Genomic DNA, 21,306 nt, shown 5'->3' on the forward strand with positions numbered 1-21,306 from the left:
TTATAAGAAGTTATTTACAATTTAAAAAATAATTTTGTATTGTGGCAAAAATCAAATCAAAGTAATGAAGCAATTTACACAGCTTTGTGTTCAAACATATACGCCTTTCCCTTCAAAACTAGTTTTTGCCTGGAATTATCAGAGATTTTGATTCGCCCCTTCTCTCTATCTACCAACTTTCCAACACTGTGAGATGTGCTGGCCTATCCTAAAATGGTAGAAATGCGCGGGGGTAGAAAAGGATAAGTGTGAGAGATATTTCAAAGGCAAAAATAGTTGAAGAGGAAATGAGTGGATGTCTTCAAGTGCTCTGTGCCTGGAAGGCTGGCTGACCACACGGAGGGAGGCAGTGGGAATGGGTCAGGGAGGTGATTTTAGGGAGGGCTGAGAAGCCACGTGGAAGTTGGATGAACATGACAATGACCATCTCTCAGTGAAAAGCTATGTTAGATGTGCATTCACATGCCATGTGGCATCGGGGTGCTTGTCATGGAAGTGTGGGTGGGAGGCTGGCCTAAGAAGGAGTCCTTACAAATAGACCCAACTTCTCAGAAAAGTTTCTTGTAGAGTCAGATGTGGTAGAGTGAAGATGTACTGCATAAGTGTTGCTAACACCAGGCACTTGTTCAGTGGTACATGCTGTGTTCGTCAGACCCCATCAGAGAGGAGGCACCAGGTAGTAGTGGTAACATGTCAAGTTTAAGGTCACTGGGACTTCGACTCCAAGTTTTCATGGAGATGGGGTGGCAGTGGGGGTGATAGTGGTAGAAGAAACAGGGCATCATTTTGAATGGGAAAAGCACTGGGCCAAGAATCGGGACATCCAAACCATTTGGGGTAGAATTGTTTAAATTGCCCTCATCTCTTCTGTGAATGTCAATGGTGATGATGGTGATACCTAGCACATAAATTTTGTCCCCAAATTTATTTCAGCTTTAAAATCTGTACTGTTGTAACCAAATAAGTATATTTTCTTGTCCCCAGGAAGTACAAGCTTTCATAACTTTTGGAGCATAACCGACTTCACGAACCAGGGTAAAGGGTAAAGCTGACTTCACAAGCCAGCTTACCCTTCGCAAACGTGTGTTTCCCCATAGATTGGTATTTCTAAATAGAAAAATGAGTGAGGTGCAGGCGAATACAATTGCCTGACAGCTGCACCACTGAAGACCATGTGTTGTTCAAGCTGCTGCCCAACTCAGAACTGCGAAAACTTGGGGGTCTCCAAGCTGGCTGTGCGGCAGGTGGCTGAGGGTTTCCGGATCACAGTGCTCACTGACCACATCTCACAGAGCAACGCGGTGGAAGTTTTTCACCGGCTGCGATAGCGTCTAAATCCTTGGGTGACAGATGTGAACAGCCTGATTTCAGGCTTCCAATCTTCCCCCTACTCCTGCTCTTTTATATTACCTTGTCTACTTTTAGTGCTATCAGGTTCTGAGTTACCTTGTTTTAAATCTAGTTTACCAGTTGTGATGTGTCTGCTCTCAGCAGAATGAAAGCTTCTTGAAGGCAGAGTCTGTCTAAAACACCGATGCCTGGCAGGCGGTCACTGCTTGACGACTGCTTGGAGGGACACGAGGGCCTCAGTCAATAGCCAAAGTCATCACCATTCCCAGAATACATTGCTGGGCCTAGCAGATGCTCCCTAACTGCTTGTTAAATAAAATGCATAAAGTTAGCAAGAGAAAAAAGCTGTTTTATTTTGACAATGATCATCAGCCTAGTTTGTACATGAATAGCCTGGAGTAGGAAAAACAACATTTAACAGGTCAAGTGTAGTCCAGTGTCTCATTCCTGATGTCACATCTGTATTTGTTAAGCTATTTGTTCAGCCAGGGAAGACAGAGACAGATAATAAATGCTTAAAAGAACAAGTTTATTTCTGTCTCGTGTAAAGTCAGAGCTCTGTGACAGGTTTCCTCCATGGTGTGACTGGGGACCCAGGTCTCTCTGGTCTCTTTATTCTGCCATCCCTGGGACATGGCTTTCTTCTCTGTGGTCATAGAGGACTCACCAGGGTGTCCAGCTGGTGGGAGGGGAAAGGGAACAGAGCCTGGCTGTTTAAGGCTAAGACTCACAAACTGCACACTTTTGCTAGTATCCCATTGGTCAGACGAGGTCACCTGCTCAAATGTAACTACAAGGAGGCTGGTAGGTATAGTATTTGCAGTGAACAGGTACCCACTACAACTTCCTTTACTACAAAAGAAGGGGAAAGTTTTCTAAGGGACAGTCAGCAGTTTTTGCCATAGTATGACTTGGACAAAAAATGTTTTAGTAGTGATGGAATATAATTTTTTGAAAATATTCAAGGACAACTCAAAATTGAATAAAATATCTGATTTCTCTTCTATGAAAATATGAAAAAATCTTCCCTTTAAATTTGAAGAAGGGGAGGAAATAGAAATGAATACTAAATATTTTATCTAATAATCTAACATTAGCCACCTAGTTTCCAGGGATAGAAGGATATGAGATAGGACTTCTAGAATAATATAAATAAAATAAATAATATAATACAAATATTAACTGATTTTTAAAATATTTACTTTAAGTATCTGTCACATTCCCCACTGGACAGACTGCTTTTCCTCTGAAATCATGTAACTTGAACTATTTTTTCTTCTAACTTCTAAGTGATAAGGTTAGAGAAGGGTTGCTTCCTAAATCAAATATTAGAATAATATTAGCTTCTTCTACCATTAGCCTCTTCCCAGAGAAAAATAGAAAAGCTGAATTGCCTTAAGTTATTGTCAAAAGTCATTCAAACAAGTCTGTAAGTATAAAGCTGCATGAAGAATATTTAAACCAGTACAGACATGCTGTAAAACTTGAGAAACAAGTGGTGTTCATGACTGTCCTCATCAGCTAGGGCCACCGTCATGAAATGCCGTAGATCGGATTCTGAAACAGCGGAAGTTTATTTCTCACAGTGCTGAGGGTGGAAAGCCCAAGGTGAAGTGGCCAACCTGACTTGTGCTCTGGCAGGAGCTCTCTCTCCGGCCTGCAGGCGGCCTCCTTCTCCGATGCAGCGTGGCTCTCGCTCTGGCGTCTCCTCCGATGACACTCATCCTGCTGAACCAGGGCCCCACCCTCACACCTTCATTTATTCTTAATCATTTTCGCATTCCCAAAAGAGCCACACGGGGGATTAGGACTTCAACATATAAACAGGGTCTGGGGTGAGGGCAGGGAGGCCACAGTGCAGTCCGCAGCAAAGACGGAATGCCCCCTTGCCCTGCTAATGCGCGCCTTTGCTGAGGACACCCAGGTGAGTCAAGAGGCAAAAATGCTGTAAGTTCAATAATTGATGGATGTGTCTGAAGCTTAGTTGAAACTATCATAAACATCATCCAAGTTATCTTAGATACACACGAAATGCGCCCCAAATACAATGTCTTTAAAACTGTGAGCTTCCTAAAGTCTCTGCTTTAGGAAGAAATCAGTCCCACGGCCATGCAGTTTTCTGACCCAGGTGATGGCCACGCCCCGAGCCACGCTGGTTGGTCTGCCAGGGGGCCCAGATGCTCTTGTTCTCTAAGCAATTTTTTGGTTTAAAAAGCAAACCCCTCTGCTTACTGTTTCCAGCCCCAATTTCACCTTCTTTCTTTTCTCAGAAAGTACAAGATTCCTAGATGTTTATCTGTTTCTCTTTGATGATTTCCTCTTAGTCACGAAAACTAAGCGCAACAAAAAGGTAAAATACTGCTATTTCTAAATGTCTGCTTAATAAGATTAGAAATATTTCCCAATAAATTGTGTTAAAATATAAAATATTTTAATACATCAATTGGGATTCACCCTCTAAAAAACGGAAACATTACAAAAGATAGTACTGAACCAAAAAATAGCAATAACAAAAGCAAGTTACATTTCTTAAGGATGTCAAAGGAATGTGTACATTTTTAGAGTGACTTTGTATACTTTCGAGCTAAGTTCCAGAAGCTGAGAACTTTATTGCTGACCTTCCAAAGTGAATGAAACCCAGGTGTTTTTGTCCATATTGGCCTTTTCATCACCCAAATTGTTCACAATAAAAACTGCCAGAGTGGGGCCTCTCTTGAAAATGTCTGCTGCCACATGCTGAGGTGACATCTATCTCTCATTCTGAGTTCAAAGGTCACATCATGCCTGGAAATTAGTGACCTGGGGACTGCGGGTGGGAGGAGGCCCTGACTCTCGGCACCTACCTGCACATAAGAGCTGCAGAAGCAAGGTAATTGCACAGCCCGCATCACAGACCAAACCAGTCAACTGGGGGTTAAAGCCACAAAATCTCTTCCAAGAGCAGAGATTTTTCCACTATGTATTTATGGCCACTATTATTGTTACTAATTAAGCCATGAGTATCATGGTCCACTAACGGCCTTCTGTCTAATCTCCCATGTCACAATCTGTCCCCTGAATGGTGTGAGCAATGTTCCGAAGGGGACCTCCTCTAAGGGACCTAGACATCTGCTCCCAGAGGGGGCGGAGGAGTTGCGATGTGGTCAGCCATCGGAGATATCTGTTGTTTTATTTACTCACTTCCTCACCGGATGACTAGCCTTACACAGATGCAACACCATGAGACTAGATATCTCGGATTTTAACAACATAAGCTTCTAGATGTCAGATAGGTTCTTTGAGCTAAATAATTTGAGGGTCTATAAATAAACAGACACCAATTGTTCAATCTGCGAATAATTGAATGGTCATTGAGGAGAGAGTAGATATTGGAGAATATTAAGAATTGCAGTTTTGAAACTTAGATGGCCTTTTCTCTTACATTACCCAGACAAGGACTGTCTGACAAGCTCCGGAAAACCTTTATCCCCACCAAAAACCTGACCCTGAGCACTGCCTACCTTCATATCAAATAATGGCTCAAATCTGAGTGCACGAATTATTAATGGCAGCCCATATTGATTGTATTCATAAGGCAATATTCTGGTTTCAGGCCTGACTACCTGACTCCAAAATGAGGAATATTATCTGCTTTAAATTCCTTGTTGATTTCCTTTGTCTAATAAGTCTGGAGGTTTTATTGACTTCATAGGCACAAAAGTAACCACCCAGAGAAAACGTCAGGTTTCACTTTTTTTTTTTTGAAAAAAGAATGGAACTATTATGTTTTAAATTTCTCTTTACAATTTCATGAACAATACATGTCATGCAAATCACAATCTTTGACACCCTTTTTAAAAATTCAATATCATATATTCAAAATAATTTTGATCATTTACAAATTGTAGAGTATGGAATCTCCTTAGAGGGTTAGACCGAATGGACAGAGCTGGCCAGAACTCATTCATGAATGGCCCTTTCTCATTCGTCTCACTCAGGGCTATAGCGAGACACCAGAAATGAAGAGCTTCCCATTGACATGATGTGATTAAAATGCTTCCCAATTATAGACTTCACACATTTACTCAGGTAATTAAAATTAGGTTTCAGGAACACTACGCTTTAAATCACTATGTACTTTGGGGAAACGCTTTTCAAGAAATAGTAAGCTGGATTTCAAGCAGTTGTTTCTGAAAATCGATGTAGGGATGTGCACCAATGTTTACTTCCTGCTTACAGCATGGTTTTTCTCTTTGATTTCAGAAAGCTGGAGGCGCAGACACAGGTGTGATGTGTCCCTCACTTACTCCTGAGCTGCAAACGGTGATAAAAGAGGGTGGATCGTGTACAGTACTCGATCAGCCCATCCCACTCGATAGATTGGTAGTCAGAAGTATCGATCCTCTCCACGTGTCAGGTGTGTGTCAGTTTTCATCATTCCTTGGATCTGCTTGCCCCTGTAGAGTTTTGTGTTGGCCTTTTTTGGTGACAGCACGTAAGCCCAATTTAAGTCCTCGTAAGAGCAGATGCTGGCTTCCTGTGCAGCTGTATAGCGCACACTCCGCACACTGGCTACGGAGTGCTGGGCTTGCTCTCCAGCGCTTGCATGACCTGCTCTGCCACTGCTGGCTGTGTGAGCAAAGGCAAGAAAATGATACTTCTACACCACAGATTCCTGTTGGTAAAATAGAGATAATAATATCTACGCTAGTGGGTCATCATGAGAATTAAATGAAATAATGCATGTAAAACACTCAATACATGGTAGCTATTTTTAGTAGTATTGTATTACCACTATTAATATTCTTGCTCTTGGTAAATCACTAGTGTACCACAACACTCTCTGAAGGCCTAAGATAGCCTGTTCCATAGCAACATAAAAAGAAATATGCCAGAAATAATGTTTGCATATATGTCATGTGTCATAAATAGATGTATCTCATTTTTATTCATTTTCAAGCATTTCCTGAGTGTCCACAGGGAACCAGCCACTCTGTGAGTGCCCTGGAGTCACAGAGATGAGTGAGAAACAGCCCCTCCCCTGGGGATCTCTCAGAACAATGAGAGATTGGTAACTTCTGCCATGAAAGCCCTGGCACTCAAGGCACTTAAAGGACATTCCAGTCTCTTCAGTGCTGGGTAGTGTTTCGGAGGAAGCAGGTGTCATTCTGCCCTGGGTATAGGCTTGTGGGAGACCCCCTGAAGCCAGGCAGGAGGGGATTGCCTTTCTGTTCCAAGGGAGGAGCAGGAAAAGAGGGAGCAGTACCCATTCCCCTCAATTCCCACCCCTGTGGCCAAGCCGAAAGCATCAATGATGCGCACGGGAGGACTGACCCGTAGAGAGCACATCACACAGTGAATGAATCCATGGAGGAGTACACACATTAATGATAATAACAGCAAACATTTATACCATCATGGTGCACAACTAAGGTTTTTTCTTCTTTAAAAAATAAAAATACCTTTTTAAAACTATATTTCCACCATTTTATTACTTCTTAACTTGTCACTACCATGTCTTGTTCCTTTTTAAAAAAATGTTTTCCTCATTCCTCTGGTCTGTTGCTTTGGCTGCTCAGACCCGGTGCTTGAGACAGAACAGCTACAGAGTGTGAAAGGGGAAAGGGTGAAAAGAGAAGAGATTGAGCTTTGGAGTGACTGAGACATGATTCCAAACCCTGGCTATATGATTTACTCTGTGGCCTTGGAAAAATTGATCTAAATCTGTATGAGGAAACCAGCTGACCTGTCTTACATGGTTGCTGTAGGTTTAAATGCCACGAAGAAGAGGGACGGGTGGTGAGAAAAAGAGAAAGAGAGACAGCACAGTGCTCAGTACCAAATAAATACTTAATGAGTGGTGTCAATTATTATACTCATTATTATTCATTATTATATTAGAATGTCAGAGGGAAAGAGAGCTATTCTTGACCGCGTCTTATCTCCTTTTTTTTATTTTGCAAGCCTAACCATACCAGGTCCTCTTGCTTATGGAGTCCCCCGTACCCATATTTGCAAACCAAGTGAAGGGCGCCTTCAGGAACTGAGAACTACAGTCACAATTCTGAGGAACATGGATCCAAAAACCCAGCTGAGGAAAACCACGTGATCTTTAAAGCCTCATTTGCTACAGGGAATTTATAAGGACAAAAATCAGGGAGGGAGTAAAAACAACACACACATCTTTTTCTCCAGACAGTCATTTAATCGGTTCCAGTCCTCTCACCTCAGAGAAGCTGGACGATTCCATGACCTTGACAGACTTCCTTGCAGCAGGGTTTAGGAAGTGTTAGTTTTAGATCATTACGAGTGTGTGTGATCCTGGATAGTTCTTGCAGTTAAAATAAAAGTCTGGCAATTTCTTTGATTCTGAAGCGAGGCCCAACCTGCCTCAATGAGTCTGAGTTAAACCCACGAACTGCAACAAATAGAGATAATGATGGTGGGTAGGCATCAGCCTCAACGGTCAGCCAGGAAAAAAGCGCTCTTCCAGTCCCTTTCTCGCTTACTTGACAAGGACACACACTGGTTCGATGTTTGGGTTTGTTTCTAAACAGGTATCAGCTATAGAAAGGATCTACAGGTTGCAGAACTTTATTCTCTGGGTTGTGTTAGTAATTCAAGGAAGCAGCTCTTATTTTAAGAGCTCCCGCTAGTACGTGCGTTTACAGAGGAGTCTGCTCTCCCTCTCTCCTGTCACTACTGAGGAGACCAGCTGGGAAACGGCGGGACAGACTGTCCTTCTGCACACACAGAAACCGTGCCAATGCGGGTCTTTTTGTTTTGTGGTGCATTTCACATACTTTGGTGGATGTGGGGTTTTATTTGAGTCCATTTTTTTTGTCTTTTCTTACCCTGTTGTGAAGCATTCAGATGTGGTTTTTACTTTTGCCACACCTTAATTTGCCTATAAACCTTGTTTTGATGTGGCTTCCTTTTTAAATACAAAAATAAATAAAACATTTTTAAAGGAGTGGTGGGGGTCTAAAAAGAAACAATAATCCCATTGTTTCCCATATTTATATTACCTACATTTGACACACACACAATCCTCCCAACATGCTAAGCTTCTTCCTTGAGGAGCCCATTTCCCATCACAAGCCCTGACTGCACGGAAAAATTCATCTACATCTGTATGTGGGAATCGGCTGGCTCATCTTACATGGTTGCTCCAGAAGTTGCCAGCTAAGGAAGGAACAGTTTTCATATTTAAGCAGGCTCCGTTTGGACACAGTAGTGAAGTCTTGGTTTTGGATTCAGACTTTATTTTGTCATCTATATAAACCTCCCACCTTCATTAAAAAAAAAAAAAAAAAAAACAAAGAAAAACTCTAGGTTCTTGGAGAAGAACTGAGACATTGTTTGGATTTCATAATAAGTGATTTGTCTTTTTGTCTTCGTAATCTTTTTCTAGTCTTTGGGCTGAGAAATGCCTTCCTTGTTCAACATGAAAACCGGTATCGACAGTGTATAGCCGCATTCTTATTACAAGCCCCAACAGAAAACATCAAAGTATGTATTTCAATTTTGTAGGTTTTGACTCTTTAAACTCGATGCAAGAAAAAAATCTCACCCCAAAGGTGAATGGAAAGTTGTGTGTGTTTCCCTCACCTACTTTGAGAAGGGAAGGGATTGGGAGCTAGGAAGGAATGTGAACATGTAGCCCGTCTTGTGCTCAGAAACCTCAAGCTGACAATCTCCTCACACTCGCAGAGCTGACGCAGCCTCCCTCATTTTCTCCCGTGGCAGAAGCTCTAGAATGACTTCTGAGTTGTATACAGTTTCTGTATGAAATGGGGGAAGGACTGCTTTGGATTGCATGATTGGCTTTAAGATGCTCCAATCAATTTCTAAAGTCTCACTGAACAAATAACGTGATGTCAACTTCAGTGAGGGACCATTGCATCCATGAGCCATGTCCAGTCGGCTCTCTAACCTTTGAAATTATGCCCCTGTTTTTAGAACTATGAAATTGAAAATCAGCTGCCTGACTCTGATTTCTCTGTCTTAGAAGTTTCCGTTTTTGTCTTTCTTCTAGTAGGCTTTCGCCATAGCAACAGGGTGGCCAGGCAATAAATGCAATATTGCATTCTTCTTAAGGACTCAGTTTCCTGGGCCATTTCCCTTAGTCTGATTTTCAAATTATACCACTGGTTAAGAACTTCTATTTCCACACAAAGCAGAAACTCAATGTTCAAACTATTTATAGTGTAATTAGTAATCATTGATTATTATGGTTCTTTGATTACTCCCATTTATCCCACTTGCATATTCGTTTAACCCATTTGCAGAGAGAGTGATGATGTATTAGATGTAAGAAAATAGAAGCCATATGCAAGTATTTTATTAGTTCTCAGTTTTAAAGAACAAGTCAATAAAGGAAAATATTAATCCAATTGTGGAAAAATTGTCAAGTTAACATTCTTCTCTCTCCCCCCCATGTGTGTGTATGTGTGGATATGTATATTTTATTTACAGAAAACATGGATGGCACAAATAACAGCAGCAATCGCTTGCTTCACCAAGAGTCGGGAAACCAAGAAAACACCTTTATTCCCAGTGCCTACAGAATCCTCTGAAATTTAGGGACCTAAAACAACCTTTTTAGAAATGAGGGATTAGGGTATCCTTTCAAACTTTTTTAACACTTAGTGATGAGCTAGAAAGAAATGTACCTTTTAAAGGAATTCCAAAATTGGAGAATTTTAGCTAAGGAAGTTCTCAGTACAGAGGAATAATGGCTGTAACAAATATGAACTTCTTCAAAGTGAGGAATTTCTTGTCAAGTATACACTGATATTCAGACAACCTTAAAAGGTTTCAGTCAGGCTAGCAAGAGGCATGAGTGAGGTAGGGTGCTATTAAAATTTGTAAAGGGCGAGTTATCTGGTGAATGGAGGGGCAGGAGGAAAGCATCGTTTGTGTCCAATAGGAATTCTAGCGTCTTTGTGTGTCTGCAATGAAGCGGACTTTCCCAGCTACAGGACTTTGCAAACATCTCACTGCTTTGCAGCCCCACCTCACACACAATGGCACTTCTTTTGATACAGAGTTTGACTGCTCTCTTAATATATAAGCAATAAGTAAGGTCTACATTTTAATAGTTTTTAAGTTCCTATTCTCTAACAGTTTACTTATCTCAGGTATACTTCATAATACTCTAACTTGGAAATAGAAAATCCCAAATACCAAACTCTATTATTTTAAAAAAGGAAAAGCAAGTATCTGCCTGTTCCAGTTTCACAGTTAACACTTTCACATGATAAAGTTTCTTAGGAATAGAAAGATATCTTTCTCTAAACCTCATTTTTTGAAGACTAATGGAGTTTGTCATAGAAAATATTCTACTTTTGAATAGGATGGCGTTGTTGCGTGTGTGTTTACCACAGTACAGCCACTTAATTGAACTTGGCAAGACTCGAAATCTCATTAGAATTTTTATTAAGAAAGGCAGCTTGAATTATTACATTATTGTTGTAGAACATACTATTAAGTGTATTTAAGGAACTAGGTCTTATAGTCAGATTTTATCAAATGGAAATCCACAAATTTCATGTTCAACCATGTGTCATAAATTTCCAAAAGGAAAGTCATAAATTTATTAACTTGGGCTTCCAGATAAAGGATCAACTTAATTGATCTCTTTAAGCTGGAGAATGGGATAGAGAATGGGATGGTGCCTAGGGAAGTCACATGGGACGGTGAACCGTCGGGGGAGAAGCCCACCTTCACACCCAGGCAGTGCAGACGGGAGGGGCGCAGAGGCCAGGCACTGCTGTCGTGGAGGGTCACTGAGCAATGACGTGACACGTTTGTGGAACAAGTGAAAATAAAAATAAAATCTGGAGAGCAGTAACTACTGTTAAAGGCGAAAAACAAATAAGGAAAAAAAGACAAAGGGGAGAATAGATTTTAAGTGAATTCCTAGAGATGGGACCTGGGTGAGACTGAAAGGAATTTATGTTCAGAAGACAATACAGACTAACACAAGAGAAGATGTACAGAAAAAATATGGCCAAAAACCATACATATACACATATTTAGAAAAAGAAATTAATAATAATCTGACATGGATTTTTAGGTATAAGCCAACTTAGGAGGACAACAATGGACTACGACTAGGCAATCTCACAAGATTCCTTTAGTCATATGAGTCCAGTAGTTATATATTCATATGCATAAAGGACTAGTTTCTCCCTAAAATGCCGTTAGAGAAAAACTTACCAAATTAATAATGTAAAATACCTTATATGCAAAGAAATATTAGCATTCCTACGTTCATTGCAGCACTATTCACATAGCCAGATGTGGAAAAAACCTTACTGGCCATTGACAGATGAATGGATAAAGATAATGTGGGATGTATTTATAGGATGGAATACTGAGCAGCCTGTAAAAAGGAAATCCTGCAATATATAACAATGTAGATGAAACTTGAGGACATTATATGCTAAGTGAAATAAGCAAATCATAGAAAGACAAGTACTGTACGATTCCACTTATATGAGATATCTGTAATAGTCAAAGTCATAGAATCAAAGCATGAAGTGGTGGTTGCCAGAGAAATAGAGAGGAGGAAATGAGTAGTTACAAAGCAACGCCAATGCGCAAAGCTCCAGTTAAGCAAGGTGAAGAAGCCTTAGCTGTCTTCTGTACACTTAAAAAGATGTCATGAGGATAGATCTCATGTTGTGTTCTTATGACAGTACAATAACATTTAAAAGAATATGCTATGTACTTAAACTGGAATTCTATAAGGCTTAAGAGAGAACATGTCTAATATGTTATATATTAAATGCTAGAGAATATACACAGTAAACTCTTCAGAGGGAAGCATATCAGAGTAAAATGAAAAAACACTCTGGAACTTTGGTTCCTGGGGGTGGGGTAAGGGAATAAAAAAAACCCAGTGGTACATAAAGCCTTCGCAAGAATATTTTTAAATGGTCACCTGGTCATTAAACTTAGATATATAATGAAAGAAGATATTAATTTAATTTTGTTTAATATTTCTTTTTAGTTTTGTTAATTTTCCACAATAATGAATGAAATGAAAAGGAAATGTCTCAAGCAAAATGGCATTAGTAATTTCTCTTGAAATTATGAACTTAATTACTATTGTAAGCTGCACATTAGAGCATTATCCACTTCCTATATCCAAGCAAGGTTCTAACATTCTGTAAATAAATTAATGCAAAATGGTTAATATCTTGCTGTCTCTTTTTTAAATAGACAAAATAATTTGTAGCCATAGAATACATCTAGTATAAAGAAAGTTTTTAATATCATCTTTAACATATTAAAAAAAACAAAAGCAACAATTCAATAGGGATCCTTCCATTGATCTTTATACAGATTTAAATGCTGTCATCAGTTACATTTATAATCAATAACCTTCCAATCACTGAGTTTAGAAATTACAGTATTTACTGAGCTAAACTCTCTCACAAAATAAGGCACAACAACATGATCACAAGTAGTAAACACAATACAAATAATGAATCCAAAAACTAAACAAGGAAATCCTCATGCTTAAGTATCTACATAAGATATGATACGTGATCCAGTTCAAAGAAGTACAGAATGTCATGGACACGACTGCATTGTGTTACAGTGAATCCATTACTCCTACGCTGGAAGAACTTAGCTCTATTTTACACAGTTTTACATAAATTTAGTAAGTTTATGCACAATATTCACATCTGTAACAATAACAAATTGATCATTGAAATTCAGGCAAAGGGCAATTAAGACACGCTAACGTGTGGCACATTGTAATTACAGAATAGCATTCATCACACTCATATCTAGGAATACTAAATTGACGGCACATTTAAATCTTATAGATCAAGTTATCCATGGTTTTATAGCCAAAGTGCATTAAAAAAATTGCTATAGTCAAATAGATCATGAATATCAAAATATATGATCATAATTTGCTCTCCACTTAAAAGCTGAATGCTTTTATGCAAATGCAAGGTTTAAAAAAAGTGGATTTGAAGTTCTCAAAACTATAAAATAATCATAAAGCCTTTTTAAAGAGAAATGGGAAACTAACAAATTTGGCAGTTACTATTTAACACTACTGTGAGGAAACTACGAAACTAGCCTATTCCACATTAAGAGGTAGTTGAACAAAAGGTTATTTGTACACTGCTTTGAGGTTTTTGTGTTTGTTTCCCTTGTTTTTCTTCAAAATGAACAGATCCCATACCAGCAGCTTTGTCTTCTTTCTATTAAAAAAAATTCCATAGGTATAGTTTCCTATCTGTTAACCCAGCAAGACTTGATTTCTGCTCACATTTCTGTGCTGGGGTTTGGAAGTCACTAACACACAAGGCTAGTATGTTTTGCATTAGAGCTGAGAGCTGAGACTCCACACACTAACTCACTCATGAACAGAACCAACAGACATCTGAACTGTAGAGCTGATAAGGACTGAAGAGATGACTTTTTGTCTACAGCCATTCCACCCTCAACGTACCTGATACTGTCTAATCTCAGAAGCTAAGCAGGATCGGACCTGGTTAGTACTTGGATGGGAGAAGATGACTTTTCAATTTAAAGAAAGAGAAAACCCTTTTATTTTGCTTCCAAACACCTAAAGTTGGTGAGAGTTAACAACAAAAATATTAGGTTTCATTTCTATTATTATTAGTACAACAGCCTACAGAAAATTACTCAGGACCTATGAGACGACATTAGCTAGATGAAAACTAGAGAATCTCTCAGGCACAGTTCTACTTATGGTCCTTACAGTTTCTGGGGGTGAATACTGTGGATAGGGGAATACAAAAAAAGGCCTTTAGTGTACACAATTAGGGGATGAAGTTAACAAATATTCTAACCCAGAATAATTCTCATGAAATTTTATTATCTTAAAGAATAAATAGCAGTGCTGTGACTATTTTTCTAATATATTTACTAAATCCCTTATTTGTGAACATACAGAATTAAGATTATTTGAAAGGAGAAGTATTTGAAAATAAATAAATAACTTTAGCTCAATTTCTATTATCCAAGTATTATTTTTAATGAAGAGCCATCGATTTCTTCATTATATGTGCTCAATGTCACATGTTTATCCAAGTTCAGAGCTTCAGTCTGGGTCCTTAATAGATACTAACAATAGGGTTTACTTAAATGGGGTTTTTAAATAATTAAACGAGTATGTGGCGATCTCTTTAAGTTTACATATATATATAGTAAGTATAGCATAAACATTTCATTTCAGCATGATATTTGAAAGCAAGTGTATATTATACACTATTTATTGTAAATGGAAAATTAACTCCCTTCCTTTCCTGATATTACTACCAAATAATTGGACTGAAAAATGTATAACTTTACATTTCTTCTCTAGAGAGTAATAAACCAACATTAATGACTTCTCTCTTCAGATGTTTTCCAATTTTCCAAATTAATAAGACTATGATAATTTAAAGTTCAATTGGATTGTTCAGCATACAAATAAGCTAATTTTTAATTATCCTTAATTAGCCATTCTGTTTCATTTCTGATTGCAACTTTGGGATTCCTAAATACATTTGTTTCTAGTGAAACTCTATTCTCAAGCTATTACTTCAAGGTCATTTCACAGCATTATTTTTGCAAAGTAAAATGATTTCCCAGTTAATATGAAACCCAAATTCAGGACCATTTTAAATTTAAATTCACAATTTTAAAAAATTCTTCACTGTTAGGTAGGAAGAAAATATAAAGTAGAATATTTAATGTCCCCTTATCATTTTTCATTTGTTTTCACAAATGTAACAAAACTCTAGCAACATCCATTACTGACTTTAAGATGCAAAAATAACAATTACAGTGAAGGTGAGCTATACTTGAGACGATTGAACCAAATAAAGGTAAAAAGCAGATCCTTTGAAAAAGCAAACTCATTCCTGAAGATGCTGGAGAGACAAAATGAGGGGATAATATAAAGGGCAATCTCAGAAAATTTTCCACTTACAAGAAATTGAGAATAGGACTATTAGACAATTTCTATTATTCATCTTCTAAATGGGGTGAGGGTGGGAAGCTTTGTAGAGTTCTTAATGGAGAATAATTTGGAGTTTAAAAATGAGAATGAAAAAGAAATATTAACCCTAATTGTTACAATACAATCCCAGGATAATCATAAAGTAAGGAAATCAGTTGTACACAGGTTTTCATAAAATCTACCCAAGAGACTCTAATGTAAATATTATTAAAGCAAAAACAATTTTGAGTTCATGGTTAATACATATTTCAACACAAAATGTGTTTAGAACACTTAAGTAGTAAATTTATAACATAACAGTGTAGCTAAGGCATGGACCTATACATATGAAAAGAGTCAGAAAGTTTCATAGTTCTGTGCGCAACTTCACACAGAGAACACGCGATGTATTTAATGTGTTATTGTGCAACATACACAATGTGACATCATCCATGTACATTTCTGTCCACTAAATTTGGGAGAAAGAAGTTATTGAAGTATACTCATGTCATTTGTGAACAACGAAATTATATTTAAAAAAATACATTGCTATTTTCTGTCCAAAATTTATTTACATTTCATTGGCTAACTCTAAACTTAGTGTGAAAGCTGTTCCAGGGGTCAAACGGAAAAAAGTAATGAACAATGAGCCCAAGTTTCACAAAAATAGAAGAGTTTTACTTGATATTGATAGCATTCCAAAATATATGAATTCTAATTTGGTTTAGTATTGCAACCACTGTCCAAATCAAAGTAGTCCAAGACCTCTATTAAGTACATTTATTAAAAATCTAATGTTAGTGTAATATTACTCTGAAGTTTGCGATAACCCACTACCCTTGCAAGTCATTGAAACATGCATCACAGACACGGACAGGCTTCTTGGAAGAAGGAGTTAAGGCATTTTTGGCTGAACACTCGGCACAGAAGATATTCCCACAGTGTCTGCAGTGATGCTGTAGGTGACAAAGGTGAAATGATTTTAAGCACAGAAACTACACCAAATGCATTGTAAAATTAACAATACTTCAAACTGCACTATGAAGGTATTAACTTTCAAGTGATGAATGTATTATTTAATAATGTAATATTTTAATATGTCAATGTAATTTCTTAGTTAAATGGAATGCTTCCTACTCATCAGATAGTATGTGAAATATTTTATATTCATTTTACCATGGAATTCTCAAAAGAAACAGGAAGCTTTTTAAAGTGTTAATTTTCACCTCTACCAGGTGAAAAACTATTACTACAATATTTGCCAAATATTTCAGGCCATTCCTTCAATAGGAATAAAAACTTGAAACATTACATAATGGCATTGTTTAGAAAATATTTTTTACCTTTGCTTTGTCTTCCTTTGAAAGAACTCAACGATGACTAAAACATTAGTGTTGCATACTGGTGCACTGATTCAGAAAATGACTATTCCAGAGAGTAACTCGCTAAGAAGGCAATGACTGAATTCAAAACTAAAACTGAAACACACATGCTAACCAGAAACTAAATCTAATGATTCTGTGTAGTAGTACATTAAGCAAAAATATGGAAACTTGTTTTAACCTGTCAAAACATCGACTGTCACCGAGGAATAAAACCCGGAACCAGAGCAACGTGAGCGAAACCACTTACCCGTCTCACTGTCACTGAGAAGCCTTTCCCACAGGCCATACAGTTCTGCACTTCGTTGTCTTCAGCCCACTTTCTATTCAACGCTTGCGTGTGTTTGATCTATTAGAAACAAAGTTTTGATACACTGTAATATCAGCTTGTTGAAGAATGATGGATATTTTCTAATTTGGTGCCTTAGTTTAATAAAATTTTGGCTATATATACCATGGGATAAAATTTTAATAATTGGAAATACTTTGGTCAACTTCTATTATCAAAGGCTGCTACATTCTTAAGTCTGAATGACAGATAGACAGACAGACGGATAGGTACATAGAGTAAATCAGACTTTATTCTCTAACCTTTGGTGATTTCTCGCCCACTCTCACTCTAATGACCAATCCTTCCTTGGGACTCTGAGCACACACTCAGTCCACTTCGCCAGCACACAGCAGCTCATCCATTCCTTGGGGCTCCTAAATTCTCCCATCACTGACAATTCACAAATGACAGGGTCTCTCAGACAAGTTCTCTCTCTCTCATACTTAATTACTCATAGCATCTATAATGCTGCTACATGGAAAGCAGTCACTCAAAAGTATTTATTAAATAGCCCTGGCTGGTGTAGCTCAGTGGATTGAGTGCGGGCCTGCAAACCACAAGATCGCAGTTCGATTCCCAGTCAGGGCACAGGCCTGGGTTGCAGGCCAGTTCCCAGCAGGGGACTCACGACAGGCAACCATACATTGGTATTTCTTTCCTTCTCTCCTTCCCTTCCTCTCTAAAGATAAATAAATAAAATCTTTAAAAAAAATTTTTTAAAGTATTTATTAAATAGATGAGATTTCTTTAAAAGGGTTGAAATGCACGTTTCACTAAGAGGTAAATGCTAGACTAAAAACGGCGTCCCAACGCCACGTGACTCACTTGCAGGGACTGGTTTTCCCTGCCCAGCTCCTGCACTGCTGCGGTTGTGTTGTCCAGCTTTCTTTGCATCTCTAGTACTTTGGTCTGAAGCTTTTCTATTTCACCTTCTCCTTTAAGACATCTAGAAGAGATGGTAAAAGGTCATTAATTTTTTAAAAGTCATTAAAGTCCCTTCTAAAACACAGAGAATTACTTTAGTAGCTTTAAATAGGATACATTAATTCCAACAGTCTGATTGTCTTAAGAATGAGTTTTTATTGAATAGCTACTTAAAGTCCCACAGAAGCTATGCACTTTTCTTAAGACTCTTCTTCTATTTTAAAAAAAATGTGGGACGTGACCCTCTTTTCATCACTTAGAATTAAAACACACCAGTTTTACCAGACAGCACTCACCGTTCCAGGAGTGCCCTCCGCTCGTCCTGGTTGTGCTGCACTGTGGCCTCCAGCACGGCGACCTCGCCCCGCAGGTCGTCTGCCTGCTTCTCCAGCTCGCTGACCCTCCGCTGGCTGGACTGCCACCCCTTTTTCACCGTGCCCAGGTTTTCATTTAACGCTGCAACCTGCATGGCGAGCTTCGCTTCATTTTCTTCATTCTTCTTCATTTCTACTTCTTTTTCTTTTATTTCAGAATGCTGAGAAAAGGAAAGACAAGGAGGAAAAAAAACTATTACGGGAATAGTGCAAAATAAATTAAGTTCTTCAGTTTAAAATAGTGACAAGAATATACGACAGAAAACTGTACTTGAACAAGAATTAAATAAAAATAAAATTAAAAAAATAAAAAATAGTGACAAGATAATACTTCTTCAGGAAAGCAGCAGGAAAATATATTTCACCGAGCACTCATAAAGCTGATTCCACAAACGTCTGTTTAATTTGAATTGGTTCAAAGGCCATAATGATGAAACGATGGTCAGCGAGTCTCTTTAAGAACAAGCTGAAGGAGAGCAATTCGAGATTTCCCTTTTTCCCACTAGAGCAGGAGAAGAACTCACGGTGAGAGAGGCAAAGTGCCCTAGGGACAAAGCCAGAATTTTCTTATGTCTCAAAATCCACCTAAATCCTTTTGTCTCTACCAACCTGTCAAAAACCAATACAAACCCTTTAAATAACTGTGAATTTGGAATTGCAATTCTTCAACAAAAACATTCAGTGGACAAGTTACCTGAGGATATTTGGACTTAATTCAACAAAGGAAAGCCAGATGCTTCCCATTTGGCATCCACAACTTAGGATGAAAAGGTAGACTTTGGCACCACAATCTTAAATGCAGGTTTACATTCCTCTTTGTCAACATTCACTTTGACCAAACAAATGAGTTGAACACGATTAACATTAATCCCATTTACCTCAATCTACACAGTTGTGGGTTCTTCTGACACTAAAAATGGGGTTTTTTTTAATCATGTTTTATTGGATTTTCATCTATGTAAACCAATATAAACTAAAATACATATTCCAGTAGTACCTCAGTCATTTAAACAAGTCAGATCTCTTAAATAAAAATTAAAATGTTAGGTGAACATTCTAGGTAGAAAAATCCTCTCTTAAGGACTGATTTACAAAACCAATCACAAAACGTACTTCCCACTATTAACTTACTGACCAATTTAGCTTCCTTCTCGATCAATTGTTTCTTCAGCTCATCTTCCTCCTTCTTCACCTGCTCCTTTAGCATTTGCTGATTCCTCTTCTCCTGCTCCAGGGCTGCCTTCAGGGAATCTACTTTCCCCTGAAGCTCCAATTTCTGCTGAATCAGAAGCTGTTTGGCTTCCTTGAGATTTGTTAACTCCTATTTAAAGAGGCCAAAAATAAAACATCCTTCATAGTAAATATTTCAAAATACAGCTGAAATATACATAACATGAGTTTTATTCTCTTTCCTAATTCTTAAAGTTCAGTATTTCAAATAATTGTTTTAAAAGATTCAAGATGGTATGGATACATATACATACGTGAAACGGACTGATAGATTGCAGCGGGGAGAGTGAGAGGACTGGAAGAGATTAGCCAAAGAACACGTATGCACATATGCACAGCCCGTGACCCAGACAACAATGCGGTGAAGGCTGGGGAAGGAGGGGAAGGTAGGGGGAAGGAGGGGAAGGCTGGGGAAGGAGGGGATGGAGGGGGCAAAGCACAGGGGAAATGGGGGACATCTGTAATAGTGTCAACAATTTTCAAAAACAAATAAATACAAATAAAACAATGGAAGATTATTTAGTCTGCTCAACAATCATTTAAATTCAAGTGGTACTTTGCATAGGGGTTTTGATAGAAAAATTTCTACCCTCTATTTTCACTGATTCACTTAGCAAATGTTTAATGGTCGCCATTTAAGCATCACACACTGTTAGGCTCTGAGGATTTACACAAAGATGCACTATCTACATCAACTGCTTTTAAGGAAGTCAGTCTGGAAGAACCTAATGACATAATATAGACATAAGTAATTGTAAAGCAAAATTGTAATTATACTGATAGACACAGCAGGTAATATGAGAGCACTTGAGAGAATCTAACCTTTTTCTAAGAAAATGAATAACATTTTTCAGAGCAAATTATAAACAATTAATTTCTTTAAATAGCACCCTAACCTTGCTTATGACAGGAAGAATATTCAAGAGATTATTAAAGGACTTTAGAAAGAAAACAGCTGAAGAAACAGAATCCCTTAAAAATCTTAATTCTGCCCTGGCTGCTGTGGCTCAGTGGACTGAGTGCCGGCCTGTGAAGGCCTGTGAACCAAAGGGTTGCGGCCAGGTCCCCCGTTAGGGGCGCTTTAGAGGCAACCACACATTTATGTTTCCCTCTCTTTCTCCCTCTCTTTCCCTCTCTGAAAATAAATACATAAAGTCTTTAAAAATTGTTTAATTCTAAAGTCTTACATATTTTGAAGTTTATCTATAAGCAGAATTTTCTAAATCTATAGCTCTCTCGATTATCATCGCAACAAAATCTAAAATTTTAAGGTTACTTTGTTTTATTCAGTAACCTGAAAACAAATGTAACACATTTTCAATATGTATACTGATATTATACAACTCAAGGGTACTCTTGAGAACAAAAGAATTTTTCAAAAACAACAAATGTGTACATTTAAATTTAAGCTATAATAATACAATGCTGAAGGAAGAACAATGATTATCTTAATATACCTTTATGCTTTCTTGCTTGTGGAACTTGAGTTCTTCACTCAGTTTAGAAATTTCTTTTTCTTGTCTATACTTAATTTCTTCTATTTCTGCCAATTTAGATTTTTCATTTACTAGTTCTTTTTCTTTCAGTGACTGTAGAAAAAAGATGTATTAAAAATAATTTTTAAGTAAATACTTAACTGCTAATTAATGTTATCAAAATGACTGCCACCACTGCTACACTTCCTCTTCCCCTTTCTACCTGAGTTAACATGAGTGAATTGCTTACCTTCTCTCTCCTCCATATCCTTATTTATAC

The 21,306-nt window shown here is 38.0% G+C and overlaps 2 protein-coding genes across 4 annotated transcripts in view; one reads left to right on the forward strand and one right to left on the reverse strand.

Moving 5' to 3' along the window:
- Positions 1-11,332, forward strand: part of PLEKHG7 (pleckstrin homology and RhoGEF domain containing G7) — a 46,777-nt gene extending 35,445 nt beyond the window's left edge. For both annotated transcript variants that reach the window (XM_037064668.1, XM_037064667.1), the window contains exons 12-15: positions 3,621-3,700; positions 5,593-5,746; positions 8,744-8,841; positions 9,808-11,332. In XM_037064668.1, coding sequence (XP_036920563.1) covers positions 3,621-3,700; positions 5,593-5,746; positions 8,744-8,841; positions 9,808-9,915 — 440 coding nt within the window. In that variant the 3' untranslated portion in view covers positions 9,916-11,332. The remainder of the gene's footprint in view (positions 1-3,620; positions 3,701-5,592; positions 5,747-8,743; positions 8,842-9,807) is intronic.
- A 2,197-nt stretch (positions 11,333-13,529) lies between these two features.
- The window catches only part of EEA1 (early endosome antigen 1), a 141,675-nt gene continuing 133,898 nt past the window's right edge, over positions 13,530-21,306 (reverse strand). For both annotated transcript variants that reach the window (XM_037064665.1, XM_037064666.1), the window contains 6 exons: positions 21,009-21,140; positions 19,457-19,642; positions 18,244-18,482; positions 17,849-17,969; positions 16,943-17,041; positions 13,530-16,266 (listed from right to left, as the gene is read on the reverse strand). In XM_037064665.1, coding sequence (XP_036920560.1) covers positions 16,144-16,266; positions 16,943-17,041; positions 17,849-17,969; positions 18,244-18,482; positions 19,457-19,642; positions 21,009-21,140 — 900 coding nt within the window. In that variant the 3' untranslated portion in view covers positions 13,530-16,143. The remainder of the gene's footprint in view (positions 16,267-16,942; positions 17,042-17,848; positions 17,970-18,243; positions 18,483-19,456; positions 19,643-21,008; positions 21,141-21,306) is intronic.

The sequence above is a fragment of the Sturnira hondurensis genome, unplaced genomic scaffold, assembly GCF_014824575.4.
Source record: "Sturnira hondurensis isolate 20B ecotype Veracruz unplaced genomic scaffold, ASM1482457v3 Scaffold0015509, whole genome shotgun sequence".
NCBI lineage: Eukaryota > Metazoa > Chordata > Mammalia > Chiroptera > Phyllostomidae > Sturnira > Sturnira hondurensis.